Raw genomic sequence first — 12,830 nt, forward strand, 5'->3', positions numbered from 1 at the left:
CAGCTCTGTGACACTTTGCTTTGTTGCAGATGGGCCACATTAGTACGGTAAACTCTCCTAAGCGGAGCATCACACTCGGCACGCTGACTTTGTCGGCAGCCGCCGATCGCTTCAGCCAGTAGGCCCAGCTCCCGGATGTCGAAGCAGCAGCCAACAGCGCTTGTAATGAAAATGCCGAGAGTTAGAAAGCATTTATGTTTGTGAGCATTATAGCATCTAGACGATTCTGTTGCAGTTGGACACAGAGTATACTATATACTATACAGATATACTATATCGGCAGCAAAGAGCAAATAACGCAAGCTACCTTGCGTGGTGGTCGCTGTGCGCGGCCAGTCTGCGAAATCAAGTGTGGACACTGGGTGACACATCGGCAGTGTGTTTCGACAACGTGCATTCAGCTCTTCGTTGAAGGAGTGCATGTCGCTCGCATCAGTCCTGTGCTGGAAGCAGCAGCCTCTGAATATATATTTTTAACGTAACCTTCCTTCAGTGCCGAGCCTCGATGAGCCTGGCGAATAGTGACAGCTTTCGAAAGCAGACACTGCCACATGCGATCAGTTTGAATGGTAAGATTCGAGAAGTTGGAGGTCCCTGTCAGGTACGAAAACTGGAATGGAGTGATGGCGTCTTCAATTATTTTTGCCGCAGTGAACATATGCGGTTGCCACAGCAAAGGTTAGGCAGAGACCGAGAAATGAAACTTGCTTTCTAGCCACATACCCTCGCACGCAGAGCGCTGCAGCTTTGCCTGCTGTGTGCCAGATGACACTAACTATTTTGCAAACTGTCCACTGACTGCGATGTCTCGATTGGCTTCGCTGAGTTCGGGCCAGGCGCCATGTTGGCTGGCCTCCCCAGGTCAACGGAGAAGGGTGGCGGGGACCGCCACCTTGCGTGCCAGGGCAAGGAAAGTGATGGCTGGCGACGCCATCTTGGCGTTGCGCCGAGACACGATGGTCAGACGAGTTGTTGAAAACTTGAAGTTCCTTGTGAACCTGTTCTACGTTTCATCCGATTTCCTCAGCTTTCTTGAGCATGAGGGATGATCCTTCGTAGAGCAATTATCAACTTTTCTCGTATTCTTGCTGATGCGACACCTTGCAAGATTTGGTCACGAAGGGACTCGTCGTGCCAAGACTCGAACGCACAAGCAGGCACTAGCCTTTGTAACGCAGTGATGAAGTCCTGAAAGGCTTCCCCATGTTGTTGCTTTCTCTCCCTGATGATAATACGATGCACCAGGGGATTGGTGCTTTCTTCATAACGTTGGTCTAAGAGGTGAAGAATGTTGTAGTTGTCAGGTCCATTTGCGATGCCAGGTCATACTAAAGGCGCTGCCTCGAAGTCTAAGTTACTGAGTAAAAAGGCTTTGTTCCGCTCATTTTGTAGCACCTCGCATCCGGTCGCCTGGAGAAACGTGCGAAAAGAAGGTTTCCATGTGAGCCATGGTACCGAAGGAGTACCGGGTAATGCAAAGAAAGGTGGCATGGGGGTTGCGAACGCCGTGCCGGGCACCGAGCACAAAGGCGGGGAAGTTGAGGTGCATGGAGAAGCAGATCTAGCTGTTGCGTCTTGCATGTCAAAAGCAGGAATAGAACGGCAGAGGCAAGTAGTAAGCAGAAGAATGGTTTACCTCATTGCCAGTTTGTAATAGCTTCGACGAGGCGGCCGGACGCGAAACCTACGGCATGAGGCCGAACGGCCTGGTGCGAAGCACCGCAATAGGAGAGCTGGACAGCTCGAGTCGGGGACCAGACAAAGAATGACTTTGATGGTAGTGATCTAAAGAAAGGAAAGCCGCTTGATTCTGCAACCCGTGAGGGAGCACGGCGAAGCCAAAGAATGACTTTATTCCAGTGAGGAGAAACGCAGCAGGTATACTTACAACTTAGAACGACAGAAAGCTGAGCTAGTTGGCAAGGATTCATTATGCAAAAAGGTAAGGCGTGCAGACAGGACACAAGAGAAGTGGACAACACGAGCGCCGACTATCAACTGAAGGGAGAACTTAGGTGCAAAGAAGAAAGAAGACACACAACCCATCTGCGCAGTTTTACTGACTGTCGTATGGGTGCAGTTTATAAAGTTCCCTTTAGCTGTGGCCAGTTCTACATAGGGAAAACGGGGCGGTGTATCAATCAGAGGCTAATGGAACCTATAAGGTTGTTAACCAGTGGATCGCCTTCTAATCTTTCCCGACATTGCCAAGATTGTAACTGCACGCCAGAGTTAGACGAATGTGCGATATTGTACAGGCACAAGAATGAAGAGACACATCTTATGGTAGAGGCATGGCATATCTATAATGGTGGAAGTGCGTGCGTGAGTCAGCCTTCGATTACTTTACATAAGGAAGAGATTAAGTGCCTTAACAGCTATCTCTCACATAGACCGGCACATGTACCTTACTGACACGTGCAGATACCATTCCAGAGCTTGTGCAGATGACTTGTGTGTCTTCTTTCTTCTTTTTGCCTAAGTGCTCCCTTCAGTTAATAGTCGGCGTTCGTGTTTCTCGTCTTTTGTGTCCTGTCTGCACGCATTACCTTGTTGCATAGTGTATACTAAAAGCGTTTGGCGCTCAGTGGTGCGCTGATGTAACGATTCGAAACCCAAACTATACGCCGACACAGGATATCCCAATATTCACCAAGGTAATCTCCAATAGAATAAGGCCAACACTGGACTTTAGTCAACCAAGGGCAGGAGGGGATACTCTACAATCGATCACATCCATGTCATCAATCAGGTTATCGAGAAATCCGCAGAGTACAATAAGCCTCTCTACATGGCTTTCATAGATTAAGAAAAGGCATTTGATTTAGTAGAGATACTAGCAGTCATAGAGACATTGCGTAATCAAGGAGCACATACCACATAAGTAAATACCTTGGAAAATATCTACAGAGATTCCACAGCTACCTTAATTTTACACAAGAAAAGCAGGAAGATACCTATAAAGAAAGGTGTCAGACAGGGAGACACAATCTCTCCAATGCTAGTCACTGTATGCTTAGAAGAAGTTTTCAAGCTATTAAACTGGGAAGGCTTAGGAGTAAAAATCAACGGCGAATATCTCAGCAACCTTCGGTTTGACATTGTTCTATTCAGCAATGATGCAGACGAATTAACAAAAATGATTGAGGGATAACTGTGAGTCGGCCGAATTGGAACAGATTCATTAAAAAAAAAAAAACTTTTTGTGCACAAACAAACAGGGACAAAGAAGAGGAGCAACACAAGGGCGAGTGCTTAATCGCGCTCGTCCTTGTGTTGCTCCTCTTTGTTTCTGTTTGCTTGCGCACAAAAAGCTTTTTTTTTTTTTTTAATGATTGAGGACCTTAACAGAGAGTGTAAAAGTGGGGTTGAAGATTAATATGCAGAAGACAAAGATAATGATGAATAAATTGGCAAGGGAACAAGAGTTCAGGATCGCCAGTCAGCCTCTAGAGTCTGTAAAGGAGTATGTTTACCTAGGTCAATCACAGGGAACCGTAATTATGAGAAGGAAACTCATAGAATAAAAATGGGTTGGATTGCATACAACAGACAGTGTCAGCTCCTGACTGGAAACTTACCATTATCAGTAAAAAGGAAGTTTTACAATCGGTGCATTTTACCAGTGCTGACATATGGGGCAGAGAGTCGGAGACTGACAAAGAAGCTTGAGACCAAGTAGTAGCTTAGCGCGAAAAAAACCATGGACACAAGAAAGATGATAATCTCCCTCATGGTCTGATTTTTATGCGCGGAAGGTATTGTGGTGTTTTTATAGATTAGAGTGCACCCATGCTCAGAGCAATATTGAGGCCTACTATATCAGAAAAAAAGGGTCGCGTTTTGTAAGCATGCCATCGTTAAATTTGCATGACCGTGAATTTGAATTTTTAAGCCACCTCATAGTGTAGCATTAGATTACAGGGTTTTGCGTTTTTTGCCTGCGCACTGATAATCGTCATCGATGGGAGAGCACGTGGCTATGGGTTGTGTACATAAGTTTGTGTATGCATTCGAATAAAGTGAGTTCAGCACTGTCCTGTGTGTTCCTGCCTTCTGTCTTCGTCTTATTGTGCTGCCCCATCAAGATGTTCAACTAGTACCAACTCGCCCAAATGTCGATCCTTCTACATCTTTCTTCCCAGTGTTGAAATAAGGTTCTCAATTGTGATTTCAGGGCAGCAGGAAATAAATAGAAGCTAAACAAAAGCACCAAACTAAAAAGTTGTTATCCCGCTCACATTAACATGTGGCGTTGTCTGCTAGGCTGCATCGGACAAGGGGATGCCACCATCGATGGGCACGAGGAGAAACAAGCGCGAAGCAGAGAAGGGTAGTAGAGTTGGCGCTCAATTTAATCAGTGAGGGGTTTTAAGGTGGATGGCCCGACTGCACCATCGAAAACCCCTCCATCAGCTTATGGGTAGTAGTAGTATTGAAGGGTTTTATTTGCATCGGGCCAAAGAGGATATGTGCCACATCTACCCGTCATGGCCCTGAGTGGCACTCGCTAACACACCTAGGGCTCAATCAAAATCATCATCCGCCTATTTTATGTCCACTGCAGGACAAAGGCCTCTGCCTGCGATCTCCAATTACCCCTGTCCTGCGCAAAGAGCGATGGAATGAAGAATGTTAGATGTGGATCAGAGAGCAAACGAGGATAGCCGGTATTCTAATTGATATTAATAGAAAAAATTGAGCTGGGCAGGCCATGCAATGCGTAGGTTAGATAACCGGAGGACCATTAAAGTTACAGAATTGGTGCCAAGAGAAGGAAAGCACAGTCGAGGACGGAAGAAAGCTAAGTGGGGTAATGAAATTAGGAAATTTGCAGGCGCAAGTTGGAATTTGTTGCGCTTGATATAGGACACATAAATACCCATGACAGTGGCCGGTTGGATAGCCGCTACTGTATTATAATTGCAGTGCAATACATGCGTAACATGGAGGTTGTTGGTTCCTGGATTCCACTGGCGGCAAGTTATTTTTGTCCACATTAACTTCCATCTTCCTTATTTTCTACAAGTGAATTTACGACAGCTAATATCCCTTTCACTTTCCTTGGTGTCATCTTTTGGTGGCTTTATATAGCCTAATATGAAGGTATTTTTGAGGTGGTCAATTCACAAGAAAGCCCGAGTTTCTGAAAGTCTGTAGGCCAAGTAGACCTGCCCAAGTCTGATTCTGGTAAGTGAGCGCAAGTAAAGTGAAGTTTATTCAATAAACAATGTGAACCAATACATATTAGAAACTCTATACAGGAATTAAAGTGGAAAGGTGTGTGAGTTGGTATGCATTCATAATGGTAACAGTGTGAACGTAGTTATTCACCCGATCTGTCATTTTGTCCACACTGTTAACATTATACATCTATACAGGAAGATGTCTTTAAGTGAAATCCCTGTAGTGGCGTCATGAGTTTGTGCGCAAATTGTGGAGAAAGAAGAGTGAGACAAGAAATGGTCCTCGCGAGGTGAAAAAGTGGAACTGTAAACAGACTGGTAATGCGAGACTGCAACGTGAAGAAGGAGCTGTGAATGAGGTGGCAGGTCAGTGTGTAACGTGGGCTTGGGATAGTGCGGACATGTCTACAGCTGCGCTCCGTAGACGGCAGTGGGTGGCTCACACAACTTGGCCCGGAGAGGTGACCCACCGGCCCGCTCACCATCCCCCAGGGTGCTGCGACAATGCAGTACATGGGCAGGTTCCCACTGCAGTTTTGGCCCCTTCCTGTGCCATGGAGGCCAGCCCAGCCTTCAGCACGTCACCATTCATGAGCCCCGTCCTGTGCTATGGCGGCTACCCATTCATCAGCATCTGTCCTGATGAATGGGTTGTCTGACAACCTGACTCGTCTTGTGCCATAGCAATTGCCCCGATTCCACTACTAGTGAGCTACGAAAAAAGCGGCTAGGACCTATTTCGAATAGGACTGTACAACAGGTGTTTCAAGAAATGCATTCAGAAATCCTAAAAAATAAGGGGAAATGCAATATTTGCTTGCTACCTAATGACATGGTTTTCAGTGTCGGCAGACTTCATACGATGCGTAGAGACATTAATTAAGGCAGTAATTATAAAAATTATAATAAGTAACTTTTTTACCAGAGGAGGAAAATGGTCGGGTCAAATGGAAGAATTGAAATCCTTCCTGCAAAGAGTCCACAGCCGCTTTGAGAGTTTCAAAAAAGCCGCCGCTGGTAATTTTTGCACAGTGATGAAATCAGACTGTTGTTGGCACCTTAAAATAAAATTAAATAATCATCCAACTGGTGTTGTACTGCAGAGGTGCAAAGTGCGTCATCATGAGTAAAGTTACGAGGTGAAAAGAAAACAAGGGTGACACCGACAAGCATCAACATCCAAATTAATTTTACTGAGTCATCTCCAGCTTAACATTAGCAGCTACTCAATTCGGTTATAGTAAAGGCAATGTTTACGAGTCTTCTTTTTAAAAGAGAATGCCAATGTGTTCCCGCAAAATGTGCGCTACACAAAACCTATCAGATCAATATTTAAGTTGAGTGAGATGAGACAGATTATAAATGAGTGCAAAAATGTAGCTGCAAGCTGTCTCATTGGTAAGTACAGGCCAGAAACTAGAAATCCCTTAAGCACACATTAAAATGGAAGCACCTTCACAAAAGAATTTGCACTTAAAGCTCAGGACTGACTGTTGAACTATAGTTGGCCTTGCATAATAATTATGGTAAATTAGTGCAAATTAGGGACACAAGGAACAAATTGGACAAGGACTAGCAACTGTTTATTCTCATGCCACCCACCGATATTTGTACAATTTGCTGTGCACGCACAATGTCGCATCACAAAGGAGAAACTGTGATGCAAGGCTCATGCACAGCAAAGAGTGACTTGCATGAATTCATACTCTGATGAATGCAAGCTTATCGAAGTTTCACTTATACTTTGCTTTCTTCAGTGTTCGAAATTCTTCGTCACTTATTGATCGCCCACATCACTGACGCCACTTACCCAGCAAGGAGCTAAGGATTTTACGTACATAAGGGAATCGTTCCAAAGGTGGTTGGTAGCCTTTTAAGAGATTTGAAGCCTTCTTGGAATCCTGTGAAGAGAATCATCATCATTTATTGGTCCTTAAAGACCCTGAAAGGGGCATTACATAAGGGGGGGGCGGAACATTAAACACAACAACGTAGGTCACTGTCAAACATTGTCAATATCAGTGATCAGCAGGATATATATACAGAAGAAAAAGTACAAAAACCCTTTAAATAAGCATTAACAAATATAAAAATAGCAACAGTAATGTAAACAGAGGCAAACAGAAGCAGGCAATAATTTTCACATCATGTTTTCAAATAGGATGTCAGCAACTGCCAGAACTTATATGGATTGCATTCTATTACAATATAGCCTGGTAATGAATTCCATTCTTCAATTGCAAGAGGCAGGAATGACTTGTTAAATGCATTAGAGGAGCTGTGCAGACGTAGGATGCTCATGGAGTTGAAAAGACGGCGTGATGTTCGAAGAGGTGGAAGCAGAAGAGAGTGCCAAAGCGAAGGAAAACCGAAGTACAGCTTATGAAATAATGACAAACGGGCGATTTTTCGTCTGTGCATCAGAGGCTCGATGTCAAGCGATAATTTTATATTGGTGACACTGGAGTGGGTGTCGTAGTTGGATGAAATATATCGGGCTGCAAAGTTTTGAATGGCTTCTAGGCTATCGATTAGGTAGGCCTGATGTGGATTCCAAATTGGGGAGCCAAATTCTAGTTTCGTTCGGACAAAAGTTTTGCATGCTAGACTGCGAATAGAGGGAGGGGAGAAGCTGAGGTGCCATCTGATGAACCCAAGTGATTTTGATGCATCAGCTGCAATTTTCGTGATGTCCTCGGACCAGGTGAGTTTGCTAGTGATGTGAATTCCAAGATAACGGTAAGATTCAACTTGGGAAAGGGTGGTTGAGTACAACGAATATGCGTAGCTGAGGTTAGTGCGCTTGTTTGTTACCTGCATGCATTTGCACTTTGATACATTCAGCTTCGTTAGCCATGTCGAACACCAGTCTTCAATTCTGTCTAAGTCATTTTGGAGCAATAACTGATCATTGGATGTGGTTATGCGGCGGTACAAGACGCAGTCATCTGCGAAAAGACAAATGCACGATGAAATGCTGAGAGGAAGATCGTTTATGAAGATTAAAAACAAAAGTGGGCCGAGCACCGAGCCCTGCGGGACACTGGAAAGAACTTCAGTTGTGGGCGAATGATCATTATCTATAACAGTTAATTGACAACGACCGGATAGAAAACAACGAATCCATGTTAATACCAGCGGATCAAAACACAAGCATCAAAGTTTGGCTAAAAGGCGCTGATGGGGTACACGATCGAAAGCTTTCGAGAAGTCGAGATATATGACGTCCGTCTGAAATAAGGAATCTAAATTTAGGTGAAGATCGGTTGTGAAATAAATGGAAAAGTTGGGTTTCGCATGAGTAGCCAGGTCTCAAGCCGTGCTGGTTGGGAAAAAAGCTGTTGGAATCAAGGTGAGATGCAACTTGTGAATATATTATATGCTCCAGTAGTTTGCAAGCAGTGCATCTTAGTGAAATCGGTCGGTAGTTAGAAGGATCAGAACGGTTACCTGCTTTAAAAACCGGTACTACCTCGCTCAGCTTCCAGTCGTCTGGAAGATATAGTATTAGGAAGATAGAGACAATATATTATCCGGTCCAGGGGCGCTTGTCTTTCAATAAGTTTTACGATACCATGTGTAGTGATGATAACAGGCGGCATCTATGAAAACGGAAACTTAGATAGGGGAAGGATATCTAAGGTCGGTTCATTAGTAAAAACTGAGGAAATGTAAGAATTCATCACATCACTGCGTTTGTCTGGTGGAACTTCAGAACCGTTACTGTTAACCAATGAGATATTATGTGATGACTTAATGGCGGGAGTTAAAAGTTTTCAGAATTTTTTTGGATTGGAACGAATAATGTCCTGTAAATCCAATGATAAAATTTTCTTTTTGAGCATCGCAAAAGTTTTATGTAATCACGAAGACAAGAGAAATACCTTTCCCAATGCAAAGTGCTAGCGGAATGTTTTGCTACCCGGGAGAGTCGTTTCTTTTTATTTGAGAGTTTTCTGAGGGCATTAGAAAAACGGGGTCTGCTAGCATCGCCTCGAATGCAAACAAGGGGTATCAGTCAACGAGTGATAACAATTTTTGTTTGAAAAGCAGCCAATTTTCATCTACTGTTCTGGAAGTGGAGGACATGCGGAAGTAATTAAAATACTTGTCCAGCTCGATGATAATATTCTGAATGTCAGGCTTCTTATAGTCTCGGATATATTTGACAGATGGTTGACGAGTGGGGATGGGTACGGACAGTTTGAACAATAAGGAGCAGTGATCGCTGAAACCGGGAATGCATGATAATGACTGAATGGATTCAGGGTTCGAAACAAGAACAAGGTCAAGAGTATTGTTTTGGCAGGTTGGCATGTCAACTATTTGTGTAAGATTGAAGGTAAGAACTAAATTATTAAACTCTTTCAATTGGCCACTGTGCGCTGATAAGTCGAGCCAGTTAATGTCAGGGAAGTTGAAATTGCCGCAAAGTAAGCACCTCGTGCGGGGATAGCAGGCCTGAAGATCCAGTAGCATTGAATACAGTTGATTAAGAAATGAAATGTCGGCGTCCAGGGCATTAAAATGATTGTACTGGAAGGCAGTGTTAATTTCAGAGCAACAATCTCATGATTACTGATTGGTAAGACACATAAAGAGGGCACACTCGACTTCACTAAAAGAAGCACACCGCCACCCCTCCGCCCCACTCTGTCACGCCTATACACCGTGAAAGATCGCACATTGTGTAGCAACTCATCATTCGAAATATCACAAGTTAGCCAGGACTCAGTAAATATTGCTATGTCTGTACTGCTATCTTTTAGGAAGGCTTCAACAGCGTCTTTCTTCGGAAGATAGCTGCGAATATTGGCTAGGAAAACTGCCAAAGTATGATAAGTCGATGCGAAGTATCTCACGCAGGGTGACTGCGGCCGGGGGCGTGGCGGCGACCTGCAAGCGGGTGGCGATTGCTATTATTGAACCTCCTCGACGGAATTTGCTTCAGAATTGTATATGAATTGTCCGCCATTCATGGTGAGCTTGTCGAATCGGATCTTAAAGTTAGTGCTGTTTTCTTGGGCATAAGTGAGAAGCATTTCTCGGGCTGTTCGCACGCGTGTTGAATAATCATCACAAACTGCGTAAGGAGTATCTTTAAGCTTGGGTCCCGCTGATAGAATGTTTGATTTAACTTTGGAATGCCCGAATTTTACAACTATAGGGCGCTTTTTGTCTGCCTGGAATCGCCCCAGCCAGTGCGCTTGCTCAATGTCATCAGGATTTGTGGTAACGCCAAGTTTCTCTGAGCAAAAGGAAATAATTTGGGTCTCGGACTCTGCCCAGGTTACGCCTTTATTATCCTTTATTCCGAAAAAAATCAAATTTGACTGGCGAAGGCGATTCTTGGAGTCATCACATTTGTTGGTAAGAGCTTTGATTTCCGTGGAGAATTTCTCGATGCTTGTTGTCAAGGCGCAAGAAGACGAGTCATTTGGTTGATTATTCTCGACAACTTTTTCCAGTGCGTCGACACGCGAAGACAGGCAGCCGACCAGACCCTCGATGTTAGTTTGGGCAGCGCGGATTAGCGAAAGTTCTGCGAGAATAGTGGTTTGGGACTGTTCCAGGCGAGACAGTGTATGAAATAGATACAAGCGATACAAGTTCGTCACCGTTCGAAGGCCCGGGATTTCATTCCACATCCCCCGACATGACAAGCAAGAGAGATACCAAATGGACATTGAGACAAAAATAACATGAAAAACACAACAATCTGCGGTAACAATCAAGCAGGTCAGAGGGGCACGACACTGCGACCAGAAAAGGACTACTGGTTCGGAGGCAACTAGTGAGAGGGAAGCAACTAACCTGCACAAAAAGGAGCGGTTGCATGACGACGTTCGTCGCAGTGGCGTGCCCCGAATGGCCCCAGAACGGAAGCGGTATTTGTAGGCAAGGCAAAGCTGCCGAGGTGGCAGTACTGCGTGGTTGCCAGGCGAAGAACTCGACTGTAGCTGGATGCGGAAGATTCAGCCTGTCTTCTGCTGCTCGGTCGCCATCCACAGGAGGCTGTGTAGCAGCGTTATCGGGTTGACAAGCGGTGGCAGGATCGATGAGGCCAAAACCGGAATGTAGCGGAGCAAGGGTGCATAGCAGGAAAGCCTGCGCAATAAGGAGCGGTGCACGACGACGTTCGTCGCAGTGGCGTGCCCCGAATGGCCCCAGAACGGAAGCGGTATTTGTAGGCAAGGCAAAGCTGCCGAGGTGGCAGTACTGCGTGGTTGCCAGGCGAAGAACTCGACTGTAGCTGGATGCGGAAGATTCAGCCTGTCTTCTGCTGCTCGGTCGCCATCCACAGGAGGCTGTGTAGCAGCGTTATCGGGTTGACAAGCGGTGGCAGGATCAATGAGGCCAAAACCGGAATGTAGCGGAGCAAGGGTGCATAGCAGGAAAGCCTGCGCAATAAGGAGCGGTGCACGACGACGTTCGTCGCAGTGGCGTGCCCCGAATGGCCCCAGAACGGAAGCGGTATTTGTAGGCAAGGCAAAGCTGCCGAGGTGGCAGTACTGCGTGGTTGCCAGGTGAAGAACTCGACTGTAGCTGGATGCGGAAGATTCAGCCTGTCTTCTGCTGCTCGGTCGCCATCCACAGGAGGCTGTGTAGCAGCGTTATCGGGTTGACAAGCGGTGGCAGGATCGATGAGGCCAAAACCGGAATGTAGCGTAGCAAGGGTGCATAGCAGGAAAGCCTGCGGAAAAAGGAGCGGTTGCATGAGGATGTTCGTCGTAGCGGCGTGTCCGCTGCGACGAGAGAAAATTTTGAGGCCCAACTTATAGCGACAAGTCCACTTGTTTCAGGACTGCCTGTGTGTTTTCTGCTAGACAGAAAACCCAGAGTGGCTGACAGTGCGCAGCTGCAGAACTACAGGATGTCCAGCGGCTTGGCTAATTAAGAGCAGGTGGCAGCAGGTTCGGAGTACTTTGACAAGGCTCAATGAGAAGTCGAGTTCTTAAGCCAGTCACGGTTTTGGGAAACACCCCTCTGCCAAATAATGTCTCGTGTTTGTTAGAGAAGGCACCCAAGTTTGCTTTACTTCCAAATGTTCCTGCACATGAACTAATTGAAATGTACTGGGAATCGAGGTCAAGTCAGTATAACAGGGTACACTGTCTACTGGAAGGAGTGCCTGCCTGCTAAGTGCCGCCAAGAACAGACAGGGTGATAGAGACGGAGCGGTTTCTTTCTTCAAAGAAAATGACGCTCCACCAAGCTCATAAGGAAGCCAGTTTTGTGGTGATGCCGAGAGCTGTGTGTCAGGACCCGCCTGGGTTCGTGAACAAGGGAGGGCTCGAGGCACTCTCCGTTAGATGGACACTCCGCAGCATGGTGGTGATGCACGATGACTGACCGCCAAGCAACTGTGCTCGTCTGTGTTTATTGGGTGCGGTGACCAATGTTGCCTACCGAGCCTGGCATCCCACTGCGCCTGGCGGGCCAACGAAGATTATGCCCGAGGGGGCGTCACATGCTTGTTACACACCCTTACCCCCAGTTTGTTTGTTGACAACAAACATCCAAGTTCAAAGTACGAGGCTCTGCCCCCACCCTAGCCGGATCGATGGCGCCTGCTATCCAGGCGAGTAACAGTCCTGTGGCCTCCGCCGTCGAGTATTCCGCCTGGGCACCGGTGTTGACGGG

At 46.0% G+C, this 12,830-nt stretch overlaps 1 protein-coding gene across 4 annotated transcripts in view; it reads right to left on the reverse strand.

Annotated features, from left to right (window-relative positions):
- The window catches only part of l(2)k09913 (transmembrane protein 53-like lethal (2) k09913), a 200,202-nt gene that overhangs the window by 154,622 nt on the left and 32,750 nt on the right, over positions 1-12,830 (reverse strand). For 3 of the 4 annotated variants that reach the window (XM_075691106.1, XM_075691104.1, XM_075691107.1), the window contains exon 2: positions 7,025-7,087. The exons of the other annotated variant lie outside the window; for it this stretch is intronic. In XM_075691106.1, the coding sequence (XP_075547221.1) occupies positions 7,025-7,087 (63 nt within the window). The remainder of the gene's footprint in view (positions 1-7,024; positions 7,088-12,830) is intronic. 4 annotated transcript variants of the gene reach the window in all.

The sequence above is a fragment of the Dermacentor variabilis genome, chromosome 4 (genome assembly GCF_050947875.1).
Source record: "Dermacentor variabilis isolate Ectoservices chromosome 4, ASM5094787v1, whole genome shotgun sequence".
NCBI lineage: Eukaryota > Metazoa > Arthropoda > Arachnida > Ixodida > Ixodidae > Dermacentor > Dermacentor variabilis.